The following is a 13,134-nucleotide window of genomic DNA, read 5'->3' as shown; positions in this document are numbered from 1 at the left end:
GACAGGGTTTCACTGTGTTAGCCAGGATGGTCTCGATCTCCTGACCTCGTGATCCGCCCATCTCGGCCTCCCAAAGTGCTGGGATTACAGGCTTGAGCCACCGCGCCCGGCCACCAGACTATTTTTAAATCCTGAATTTGCCACTTAATATCCTTGTGACCTTGGGAAAGTTCTTGGATCGCTATGCCTTGTTCCTTCTTCCAGAAAATGAAAAAACTAGTTTTGGACTGTATTGGACATGGCACATATGGCATCAGATTCTCCCTGGCACTCACTGGCCACATACCCAGAGTTTCTGTTTCTTCCCACCATTTCACAGACTTGGATGGAATGCCCTAGCATAGGGCATGGGATCTGGCATCCCAAGTTGCTGCTAGCAAACTTAGAAGTATAGGGAAATTTATTTATTTATTTGAGACAGAGTCTTGCTCTGTCACCATGGCTGGAGTGCAGTGGTGCAATCTCAGCTCACTGCAACCTCTGCCTCCTAGGTTCAAATGATTCTCCTGAAGCAGAAGAGCCTGGATAGCTGGGATTACAAACACACGCCACCACGCCCGGCTAATTTTTGTATTTTTTGTAGAGACAGGATTTCACCATGTTGGCCAGGCTAATCTCAAACTCCTGACCTCAAACGGCCCACCCACCTCAGCCTCCCAAAATGCTGGGATTACAGGCATAAGCCACGGTGTCTGACTGGGAGTTAGTATTCATGGGATAAAATTTGAGGCCGGGTGCGGTGGCTCATGCTTGTAATCCCAATGCTTTGGGAGGCCAAGGCAGGTGGATCATAAGGTCAGGAGTTCGAGACTAGCCTGGCCAATATGGCAAAACCCTGTCTCTACTAAAAATACAAAATTAGCTGGGCATGGTGGCATGTGCTTGTAGTCCCAGTTACTCGGGAGGCTGAGGCAGGAGAATGGCTTGAACCTAGGAGGTAGAGGTTGTGGTGAGCTGAGATTGCACCATTGCACTCCAGCCTGAGCGACAGAGCAAGACTCCATCTAAAAAATAAAATTTTTTTTTTAACTAGTGGAAAATGAGAGATAGTTGAGACTTGGGCAGATCAATTCTCCCCTTTTCCCTCCCTTTCATGAATTGCTGCCTGGCACCAATTCTCCAAAACAGTACCATCAATGGGGAGACCTCCCAAGTAGCTGGTGGACACAACTACTGCGGCCTCCGCAAGGCTTGTCATGAAGCAGTGCCCAGACTGCTAAATACATCACCTTGGGTTACTTCCCTTTCTTTCCTGCCTTTCTTCCATTTTCTCACTTCCAATGCCTTGGGTTTGCACCTCTCCAAGTAAAACACCAGTACTGAGTTCTTGTTTTCAGGCTCTATTTTCTAGGTGACTGAGGGCTAGGAGGGAAAGGAGGGCCTAAGACTGGGGCAGATAAGGATGAATCCCACTGTAACTTCTGCTCCTCCCACCTTCCTTAGGTCCCTGGATTACCAAGCACCAGATATTAAGTGGCCTATCTTTCCCTGCTGTCCCTTGGGGTTAAGGGGATAATGACTATCCTGGCAAACCAGCCAGGTTGTTTAGAACCTCATATCTAGACTTGGCAGGCTGTTTTACTCTAGCAAACTGATAGAGAGAAAGGAACTTGGCCAAGCTATCAAGTGCAGAGCTAGAATCCCAACCAGGATCTGTCTGCCCCAGAGGTAGTCTCTTCCCTAAGAAGATAGTGCCTTCTATGGGTGTTTCCTGAGCCCAGGCTGGTGCCAAGCACAGATGAATCAGAGCTGGTTTCTGTGCTCAAGGGACTGTCTTAATCTGGGGACTCAGAGGTCCACCTCTGTACAGTGGCCATGGGGAGGAGCCCTTAACTGGAGGGGTCAGAAAGGCTTGTCATGAAGCAGTGCCCAGACTGCTAAATACATCACCAGGTAATCCCTGGGCCCGGTAAGAGTGTAACACCTAGTAATCCCTCAAATTTTGAAATAAACTGAACAGGTGAATGAAGAAGGAAGAGGATTCCAGGCAGAGAACACTGGACGTGGCAACTGCTCAGAGGAGAGGCAGTCTTCAAGTTCTGCATTCATTCAGCAAATGTTTCTTGAGCCTACAATACTGAGCGCACCAAGGCTGTGAAGACCCATGGTGAGGAGCATGAAGTTAACTAAAGGATGTGTCAGAGAAAGACTTCTCAAGGAGATGCCTCCATGAGACCCGAAGGACTCATGGGTGCTAGTTGCACCTCCCATTTCTTGGACATATACCGTTGGACATGTCTATCTTCTGGAAACTATGGCATGGACAGTAAGGATTCAGAGGTGCATGAAGGCACCCTGCCTCTGCAGAGCAGAAAGATCACAGACAACATTTATGAATGTACCCAGTGTTGCCAAGAAGAGAAGCTGGTCCTCTGCAGGTTCAAGCCTATCTGGGCCTCTGGGGAAGCCCCACAACCTTGGCTGTGCCTGCGCCTGCCCTCCCACCCCTGCCCTGACCCTGTCCTGCTTTGCTGCCTTTGTCCATGTTACTAGTGGCCCCAGTATACCTGGGATGGACATCTAGGTGCCCTTCATCCAAGCTCCCACGTGAGGGGAGTGGACATGATTAAAAGAACAGGGGCAGAAGGGGCTCATTTATGACCCATTCCCTAGCCCCAGGGATTGAAGTCTTGGGTACTCAAAGTTTCTTTCTACCAGGGCACCAGATCCCTTCCATGGAGCAGGCCATCTCGGGTTCACTGGGCCAGGGCTGGTCTCTGTTCCCCAGCCCACCTGGCTCACACACAGCCTCGTGGGTAGGGTCAGCAAACCAGATTGCTTGATATTGGAATGTAGGATGAGAGGTCTGCTTGGTGATCTAGCATTTTCACCAAGAAATGGATGTGGAGAGGACCAGAGTGATCAAGGGTGTGTGATGTGCACTACAATGGTGGGCAAAACAGGCTCCTGCTCTTGTGGAGATCACAATCTAGTGGAGGAGGGGTGTTACTAGAAGTGCACAAAGTGGGCCCGGCACGGTGGCTCACGCCTGTAATCCCAGCACTTTTGGAGGTCGAGGCAGGCGGATCACTTGAGGTTAGAGTTTCGAGACCAGCCTGGCCAAAATGGTGAGACCCCGTCTCTATGAAATACAAAAATTAGCCTGGCATATGGTGGGTGCCTGTAATCCTAGCTACTCGGGAGGCTGATGGGAGAATCACTTGAACTCGGGAGACGGAGGTTGCAGTGAGCTGAGATCTTGCCATTGCACTCCAGCCTGGGTGACTGAGCAAGATTCTATCTCAAAACAAACAAAACAAAACAAAAAGATCTGTGAACTCTTTAGTAGATTTTGAATCCTGCCTCTGCCATTTCCTGGCTATGAGGTATCTTGGGAAATTTACTTGTCACTCTTGCTTCTGATAGCAAAGGGGATGGTGAGATAGATTCAAGATGGAGAGATAAGGTTGAAAGTGTTTTCTTTGGCTGCAATGTGGAGATAAGATTAGAGCGAGGCTGTAAGGGCTGAAGGGACATAGCAGTATTTCAGGTGAGAGTCAAGGTGGCTTTGGCCAGGGTGTGAGAGTGGAGGTAGGGAGAAGTAGGAAAGTGATAGTTAACTGGATTTGGTAGATGAGGGCGAGGTCAAGGGTGACTTCCAGGTTCCTGGCTTGTGTTATAAGTAACACAGAAGAAGAATGGATGAACTTCATTTGTTTTCCATTGATTGTGATATCTACCATAACCTGCAAGAAATATTTTGTATATCTCCAATTTAATAATAAAATGCACTCATGTTAGGAAGGTCAAAAAAAAAAAAAAAAAAAAAGGAAAAAAAATAATAAAAATATTTAGTTACCCCTAAGATCAGGCCTGTAATCCCAGCACTTTGGGATGCCAAGGCAGAAGATAACTTGAGGCCAGGAGTTTGAGACCAGCAAGACCTTGTCTCTATAAAAAATAAAATAAGAAAAAGAAGGAAAAATAATCTAGTACATTTAAAAACTTTGAACTCCCCATCCTTCTTTGCAGAGGTAACCACTATACTGAATTTTGATTAATCTCGCCTTAGCTATTTATTGTTTTCACCACATAATGTATCTGTTCTTAAATATAGTGATTGGTTTTATATGGTTTTGAACTTACCTTTATTCTGTTTAGGATTCATTGAACTTTTTGAATCTAAATGTTTGGTAGTCCATAAAATTTGGAAAAATTTTGGGCATTGTTTTGTCAAATTTTGGGGTTCTCCTACACCTTCTATTTCTGACGTACAGTCTGCCTGTATGATGGAGCACTTGATATTGTCCCTCAAGTCACTGATGCCCTGTTTATTTCTTTCAGTTCTCTTTTCTTTTCTTTTTTTTTTTTTTTTTTGAGACTGAGTCTTGCTCTGTTGCCCAGGCTGGAGTACAATGGCTCGATCTCGGCTCACCATGACCTCCACCCCCCGGTTCAAGTGATTCTTGTGCCTCAGCCTCCCGAGTAGCTGGGATTACAGGTGTGTGCCACCACACCCAGTTAATTTTGTATTTGTAGTAGAGACTGTGTTTCTCCACGTTGGTCAGGCTGGTCTTGAACTCCTGACCTCAGGTGATTTGCCCTCCTCTGCCTCCCAAAGTGCTGGGACTACAGGTGTGAGCCACCACACCTGGGGGTTTTATATAATGTGAAATCCTTGGTGGATTGTTATATAAGGGTTGTAGTGAAATTTGAAGAAATGTTTGGTGTTTTTGAATGGGTTGGAAATATGTTACTATTTTTCATATTAAGGTTAATGAAATAAAAACTTTAAAAATTCATGATTTAGCAGATTAGATCTGGATATTGAGGAACAGCTGTATGATCTTTTCTTTTTATAATTGTGCTTCATGTAAGACTCTAGTGCATTCTCAGATTTCTCTGGTCCCTCACCCCCCCGCCCCCACCCTGGTGTGTTAACAATGTAGAGAAGTTTTGTTTGGGGTTGTTATGGATTCTTTATATTGACCTTAGTAATAACATGGATGAAATCTTAAAGATATGTGTTGAAAACAAGGGAGTTTCAGAAGACTATATATAGCTCAGTATAATATTTATGAAGCTCAAAATAAAAAAACCTACAAATTATCTTTGAATACATGCATTTTTGATAAACGTATCAAAGGGATTTATATATACAAAAATCAGGGTAGTCATCAATTCTAGAATATAGAAGGATGGGTAGGGGAGCTCACCAGACTTGGCACACAACCAGGGCATTGCAGTTTTCTGAAAGGAGCCATAGTCAAGGACTTGGCATCCCCACCGTAAGGCAGATTCACTGTGCACTGGTTATCAGCTTGTCTGAGCCCAGTGAGATCCAATGACACCCATACACACAACAAGTTAAATAAAATAGGTTTATTACTAACAGGCAGCAAAGGACAACAATCTAGGATTCATTGGGAGTTAGTCCCCGAAGGTTCAGGAAAGCTGCCCGGGGGGATGGAGTCTTAACTGCATGTGCCCCACTTGTACCACAGCTGAAGGGCCCCAGAAAGCAGCCAGCCCAGAGTTTTATACCCTGGGTTTATGTGGGTCGTTGAAGGACGATGGTGCTTCCGTGCAGAGGCCTCCTTATTTGGGGTCTTGGCTAAGGCTGTCTCTCCTATCTGTTCTGTAGCAGTCAGTAAATAAGGCTTGATCATTCCTTTCCGTCTGGCTCATTGTTCCGACTGGCCATCTCAACACCTGATTGCATGACACTGATTGCATGACACTGGGTGATGAGCTCTTACAGGTGCTCATTTTTTTCTACTTATAACTTAAATATCTTATTCAATATATTTCATATATAATATTACACAATATCTTTTTTTTCTTTTTTTTTGAGACAAGGTCTCACTATGTCACCCACGCTAGAGTACAGTGGTGCAGTGGTGTGAATACAGCTCACTGCAACTCCAACTACTGAGCTCGTGATCCTCCCATCTCAGCCTCCCAAGTAGCTGGGACTATAGGTGCACACCACCACACCCAGCTAATTTTTGTATATATATATATATATTTTTTTTTTTTTTGTAGAGGCAGAGTTTCACCATATTGCCCAGGCTAGTCTAGAACTCCCCAGGCTCAAGCAATCTGCCCATCTTGGCCTCTCAAAGTACTGGGATTACAGGCGTGAGCCACATCTGACCCAGGTTGAACTTCTAAATAGGCTAAGTACTCATCTAAGCAAAGTCCATTTAACCTGAGACCACTTTACACTGGACGTGACTGAGCATTCCCTCCTTTTCAACACAAGAATGAAACTCCAAAGAAACATAGACTCAGCTACAGACAAAAAAGAAAAATGTTCCATATTCTTTACCCTCTGAGTTATATACATATCAATCTCAATCATCTACACAGATACATTTTTACAAGTACACATACAGGTAAATGCAGAGTAAGATCTAGAGGGATTCACAGCATGCTGATAAAAGCAGTTACCCTGAGAGAGGGCAATGAATGAAGAGTGCTTCCAGTTTCAAGTTGAAAGTCATCCAGTTTTTATATGAAAACCCAGATACCTATTTTCTCTGTATGTTTTAGAAAACTTATGAATATTAAGCACCTACTAGCTACTGGCATAGGGAAATAGGGGAGCTTGTTCAAGGGAAACAAACTCAGTAGGGAGAATCTTTTAGCTGTACACATTTCCTCATGGGCTGAAGGGTTCATAATCCTGGGTGAACGTTGTGGACCTTTGCATGCTGCTTTAGGTGATCAGATCTTGCAAAATTCTTGTTGCATATTGAACACAGGTAGGGCCGTTCCCCAGTGTGCCTTTTCTTGTGTCTGTTGAGCTCATCTGAGCGGGTGAATTTCCACGTACATCCCTCTACATTGCATATGTAGGGCTTCTCCCCTGGACCAGACAGAGAGAGAGAGAGAGAGAGAGACCCGTCATATATCAGGGTGAGGTAGGGCAGGGACATTGAAAGTGAACAAGAAAAAGTTTTTGAGCAAGTTAGAGTGGGAGAGGGAGAGCCAAAGGAGATGGAGGTCGGGGAGGTGAGTGAAGGAGGGGAATGAGGGCCACAAAAGCTGGAAAGACAAGAGGAAAACTGTGAAGAAGGGAACAAAAGGAAAGGAAGAAGAAAAAAAAAAACAGGAGGAGAGACAGACAGTTATTGGCAGGCAAGTTAGTGGGGGGAATAAGGAGGATGAGGGAAGTGGGGCCTGGGGGCACTGTCACTATGAAGTGACGATCCCAGTAGAAATAGTGTCAAGAACATCTACCTGCAAGAGGCCAAAGAAATCCCTTCACTTCTTCCCATCAAACCAGCAGTCAATATCACTAAAGGCTATAGCCAGCCTGGCTCTGGTCCAAGACTAGAGCCTGTCCCTAGGACTGCTTTATCCCCGCTTCTGAAGGTGCCAACCTTTTCTATTATAGAATCTTCTTGAATTCTTGGCTTAAAGGAAGTGGCAGCAATCTCAAATGCTCCCAAGGCTTTGTAAAGGCACAAATACAGATTTGCCCCTCACCCCGTTCCCAGGCCCTCACTCACCAGTGTGCTTGCGCATATGGGTTCGGAGGTGGCAAGCCTTTTTATAAGAATTCTTGCAGTTCTCGTAAGTGCAGATGTAGGGCCTCGAAACCTCAGGATTCTTCCAGAACTGGCAGCTCTGTGTCTTCTGCTTTTCTAGAACTTGTCCTTGAATCAAATGGGAACTTGAAAAGCATGGGAATCCTGGGTGTGGCAATGATGAGAACTGATGGGATATCATATATCCCCCATAAAGGCTGTGGTCATTAGTGAGCATTGTCATATTGCCCACCTGAAGAGTCAGCATCTGGTCCCCATAGAGGGTCGGGTTGCCACTATATGTTGCCATCTGGCCTCCACAGAGAGCCTGGTTATCAATGGAGGTCATATTCTGCCCCCCATAGAGGGTCTGATTACCAGTGGAGGTCGTCACCTGCTCCCCACAGAGGGTCTGGTTACTAGTGGAGGTCGTCATCTGCTCCCCACAGAGAGTCTGGTTACCAGTGGAGGTCATCATCTGCTCCCCACAGAGGGTCTGGTTACTAGTGGAAGTCGTCACCTGCTCCCCATAGAGGGTCTGGTTACCAGTGGAGGTCATCATCTGTCCCCCGTAAAGGGCCTGGTTACCAGTGGAGGTCGTCATCTGCTCTCCACAGAGGGTCTGGTTACCAGTGGAGGTCGTTATCTGCTCCCCATAGAGGGTCTGGTTACCAGTGGAGGTCGTCATCTGCTCCCCATAGAGGGTCTGGTTACTAGTGGAGGTCGTCACCTGCTCCCCATAGAGGGTCTGGTTACCAGTGGAGGTCGTCATCTGCTCTCCATAGAGGGTCTGGTTACTAGTGGAGGTCATCATCTGTCCCCCGTAAAGGGCCTGGTTACCAGTGGAGGTCGTCATCTGCTCTCCACAGAGGGTCTGGTTACCAGTGGAGGTCGTTATCTGCTCTCCACAGAGGGTCTGGTTACCAGTGGAGGTCGTCATCTGCTCTCCACAGAGGGTCTGGTTACTAGTGGAGGTCGTCATCTGCTCCCCGTAGAGGGTCTGGTTACTAGTGGAGGTCATCATCTGCTCCCTGTAGAGGGTCTGGTTACTAGTGGAGGTCGTCATCTGCTCCCCGTAGAGGGTCTGGTTACTAGTGGAGGTCGTCATCTGCTCCCCATAGAGGGTCTGGTTACCAGTGGAGGTCGTCATCTGCTCCCCATAGAGGGTCTGGTTACTAGTGGAGGTCATCATCTGTCCCCCGTAAAGGGCCTGGTTACCAGTGGAGGTCGTCATCTGCTCTCCACAGAGGGTCTGGTTACCAGTGGAGGTCGTCATCTGCTCTCCACAGAAGGTCTGGTTACCAGTGGAGGTCGTCATCTGCCCCCCGTAGAGGGTCTGGTTACTAGTGGAGGTCGTCATCTGCTCCCCGTAGAGGGTCTGGTCACTACTGAAGGTCACCTGGTCCCCACAGAGAGTCTGGTTATCACTGAGGGTCTTCATCTGATCTCCATGCAGGGTTGGTATCTGACTCTCATTGAGGGTCTGGTCACTACTTGGAGTGTTCAACTGGTTACTTTCACTGGACATTGTCATGTTGCTTGCAGTGATGGCTGTCTTCTGGCAATCAGTGGGTGATGACTTTGGGGTGTCAGTAACATCTGTCATCTGGGAGCCTGCTGTGTGTTTTATCTGATCAAAGGAAGCCACTTTCTGGCCCATGGAATAAGTCTTATTTAGGTCTTCAAGGGCCATATCAAGGGCTTTAAGAGGGTGCATTGTTAAGTCCTGGGTGAGAACTGTCCCAGGGATGTTAGTGCATGCAGAAGTCATCATTGTGGGCCCCAAGGGAGGCATTGTCTTGCTCCGGGTTGACTCATGTTGGCTCTCCTCAACATGGGCAGTCAGAGGCATACAGTTCTGTGGTTCTGGTGCATCTGGGGTTTCTGCCTGTTTTGTATGTCGCTCAGAGAGATGCTGGAAAAAATTCTCAATTTCCTCAATTGCCTGGAGGAGACTGGAATCCATCTCTTTGCTGTTGCCTGATGACTAACTGAATCTTTAGTTATGGGATCCTGCAAAAAAGTTAATAGGTCAGGGGTTCATCCCAGCTCAAATTCCAATCCCCACGTGCCCTCCTTCTCCATCCCTGTTGAGCCCACCATTATCTCTTGCCTAGAAGCCTGTAGTTGCCTCTCAACTGACTCTGGAGTTAACTTCATCCAGTGTACCCTCCACACACAGAGTAACATTTCAAAAGTGAAAATATTTCTCAAATGCAAACTTTTACTAAGCCACTCCTATCTACCAATGGAGGCAAGAATCTAGATGGATGCTGTGAATGTCCCATTATCCTCTGAAGAGATCTGACCCCAGAGACTTTTCCAAAGTCTCCTCTCCAGACATCTTACCGGAGATTCAGCTGATTAAACTTTCAAATTATCTCATTTCATTTCCACCATGACCCCAGAAAATAAGGGTCATAATTAATCTCATTTTAAAGAAAATAGAAGTCCAGGGAGGTGAATTGGCTTGGCCCAGGTGGAAGACTCTTAACTTGTACTGGACCTATCTGGCTCTGGGTCCTTACAGTCCCCTAGATAAATGGGGACATTTCTCCCAGAGATCTCCCTGGGGGCACCCACTGATTCTGGCCTCCTGAGAACCATCCTGGAAACCACCAGCTTCTAGGAACCATTCTACTATGGACTGAATGTGTTTCTCCAAATTTTGTATGTTAAAACTGAATTTCCAATGTGATTGTATTAGAAGGTAGGGCCTTTGGGAGATGATTAGGTCATGGAGACAGAGCCTTCAAGAATGAGATGAGTGTTCTTCTAAGGGGCTGAGTTCTTTACTTCTGCCAAGTGAGGACCCAGCTAAAAGGTGCCATCTATAAATCAGAAAGCATGCCCTTACCAGACACCAAATCTACCAGCTCCTGGACAGAACAGACTAAGACACATTCCAAGGAGCAGTTTCTTTAGAGACAGAGGCGTAACTGTGCATATATTTCTGTTCAAAGTGGCCATCCATATGCTTCTAGGCTTCCTATGTCTCTGGTATGATGTGTATGTAACTATGTATGTATTTATTGTTTTCTCTGCCCCATATGATCTGCAAGAAAAGTGTCAAATTTATAACGAGCTCCCCAAAGCCACTATCTGGGTAGCCTCACATCTTTTTCATTCCCTGTGCCTCTTCCCTGCTTTTGTCCTACTCTGGCCAGATCAGTCCACTCAGTTTTGCCATGTTCCTATCCAATCCATTGCTCAGTCTGCCCTACCTAGCCAAGTTATCTTATCTAATACGTTCTCCTTTCCTATCTCTGCCATCAAAGCCTGGTCCCTCCTGCCTTGTCCTGACTCTCAGAATAGAGAAATACCATAATTCTCCCAGGCTGTATTCAAAATGTGTGACAGGACTGCCATTAAATATGGTGGACTGAGGAGACCCTGAAGTCCTTCCCTTCTATACCAAATCATAAAAATGATAGACGGCTTTAAATATGTACATATATATAATGTATATATATTATATAAATATTTATATTTATTTATATATATGTTTTTTATATTTTTTATTTTATTTATTATTTATTTTATTTTATAATTATATATATTTTTATATATTTATAATATTTATATATAATACATATAAATTATAATATATAAAAATATTATATATAAAAACATAAATATAATATATAATATACAATGTTTAATATTATATATAAATATATATTATATATACTTAAAGAAAAAATTTTCTATAAGTATTATACATACTTAAAAAAATTTAAAAACCGCAAAGAATATATATATATTATATATCTATTTATGGTTGGAAATAAGTGGAATTTCCCAAGAACTAGGAGGTACCCTTAAAAGAAGGGAGATAATTAAAGCCATAGTGGAAGCAGAAGCCACTTTCACTTGGAGGTCTAGGCTGATGCCACTTCCTATGGTGACACCCTACCAAGAGGAGCTCTCAAAACCTAGGAATTATTTTTATTTTTATTTTCAGAGTTGGATTCTCTCCAAGTTGCCCCGGCTGGATTTGAACTACTAGGCTCAAGCGATCTTCCTGTCTCAGACTCCCTAGTAGGTGGGACTAGAGGTGCTTGCCACCACATCCACCTCTAAATCCATAATAGAAATCCATAATAGAAGTAAAACTGGAAGTCTAGGCATGGTGGCTCACATCTGTAATCCCAGCACTTTGGGAGGCCAAGGCGGGTGGATCACGAGGCCAGGAGTTCAAGACCAGTCTGGCCAAGATGGTGAAACCCTGAACCTACTAAAAATACAAAAATTAGCTGGTGGTGGGCACCTGTAATCTCAGCTACTTGGGAGGCTGAGGCAGGAGAATCACTTGAACCTGGGAGGTGGACTCCAGCCTGGGTGACAGAGTGAGACTCCATCTCAAAAAAAAAAAGAAGAAGAAGAAGAAGTAAAACTGGAAAATTCACAAATTTGTGGAAATGAAAGAACATACTCTTAAACAAACAATGGATCAAAGAAGAAATCACAAGGGAAGTTATAAAATGCTTAGAGATGAATGAAAATAAAAACACAATAGACCAAAATTTATGGGATGTAGCAAAAGCAATGCCAGAACAGAAATTTTAGACTAACCTGGGCAACACAGTGAGATCCTGCCTCTGCAATTTTTTTTTTTTTTTAATTAGTTGAGTGTGGTGGCACATACCTGTAGTCCCAGCTGCTTGGGAGGATGAGGCAGGAGGATCACTTGAGCCCAGGAGATGGAGGCTACAGTGAGCTGTTATTGTGCCACTGCACTCCAGCCTGGGTGACAAAGCAAAACCCCATCTGTAAAAAAACAAAACAAAAAAGAACACAGCAGAGATAAATGAAATGGAAAATTTTTTAAATTTTTAAAAATAGAGAAAAATTAATGAAACAAAAAATCGATCTTTGAAAAGATCAGCAAAATTGACAAACCTTTAAGCTAGGTGGACTAAGAAAAAGAGACTCAAATTACTAAAATCAGAAAGAAAAGTGGGGACATTACTACTGCTTCTACAGCAATAGAAAGAATTTTAAGACAGTACTATGAACAGTTTGTACACCAACAAATTGGATAACCTAGGTAAAATGAAGAAATTCATAGAAACACAAAACCTACCAAGACTGAATCATCATGAAGAAAGAAAATCTGAACAGACCTATAACTAACGAGATTGAATCAGTAATCATTATCTCCTAACAAAAAAAAAGCTGTGGACCTGATAGTTTCACTGGTCAATTCTACCAAATTTCAAAGAACTAATATCAATCCTTCAAACTTTGACAAAATATCGAAGAGGAGAGAATACTTCCTAACTTACTCTATGAGCCGAGCAAATACCCAGTGTCAAAGCCAGAAATGATGCTGCAAGAAAAGAAAACTACAAACTCATATCCCTTAAGAACATTGATGCAAAAATCCCAAGAAAATACTAGTAATCCCAATTCAGCAGCATATTACAAGGATTATACAACAAGACCAAGTGGGATTTATTCCCAGAATGCAAGGATGGTTCAACATATGAAAATCTATTTTCAATATATTTATTGAAAAAATATAGCTATAAGTATATATGCAGTTCAAACCTATGTTGTTCAAGGGCCAAATGTATACACAAACAATGGAATATACAACTGAATATCCAGCCTTAAAATGGAAGGATATTCTGACACATGCTACAACATGGATGAA

The 13,134-nt window shown here is 44.1% G+C and overlaps 1 protein-coding gene across 1 annotated transcript; it reads right to left on the bottom strand.

Moving 5' to 3' along the window:
* Positions 1-6,620: 6,620 nt before the first annotated feature.
* Positions 6,621-9,540, bottom strand: KLF18 (KLF transcription factor 18). The gene is made up of 2 exons (XM_073008127.1): positions 7,458-9,540; positions 6,621-6,811 (listed from the first exon to the last, which is right to left on the bottom strand). The coding sequence occupies exons 1-2, from the start codon at positions 9,439-9,441 to the stop codon at positions 6,621-6,623; spliced, it is 2,175 nt and encodes a 724-aa protein (XP_072864228.1). The 5' UTR covers positions 9,442-9,540.
* Positions 9,541-13,134: the final 3,594 nt, after the last annotated feature.

Source organism: Chlorocebus sabaeus, chromosome 20 (genome assembly GCF_047675955.1).
Source record: "Chlorocebus sabaeus isolate Y175 chromosome 20, mChlSab1.0.hap1, whole genome shotgun sequence".
Classification (NCBI taxonomy): domain Eukaryota; kingdom Metazoa; phylum Chordata; class Mammalia; order Primates; family Cercopithecidae; genus Chlorocebus; species Chlorocebus sabaeus.
Note: the sequence above shows the minus strand (reverse complement) of the source record. Positions and strands in the feature narration are given on the sequence as shown.

Bases quoted from the DNA above. Each gene is read 5' to 3' on its own strand.
- KLF18 (XM_073008127.1), bottom strand. From the start codon at position 9,441: ATGGATTCCAGTCTCCTCCAGGCAATTGAGGAAATTGAGAATTTTTTC. The intron at 6,812-7,457 runs GTGAGTGAGGGC...TGTCTGGTCCAG, and splicing joins CCATATGCGCAAGCACACTG to GGGAGAAGCCCTACATATGC.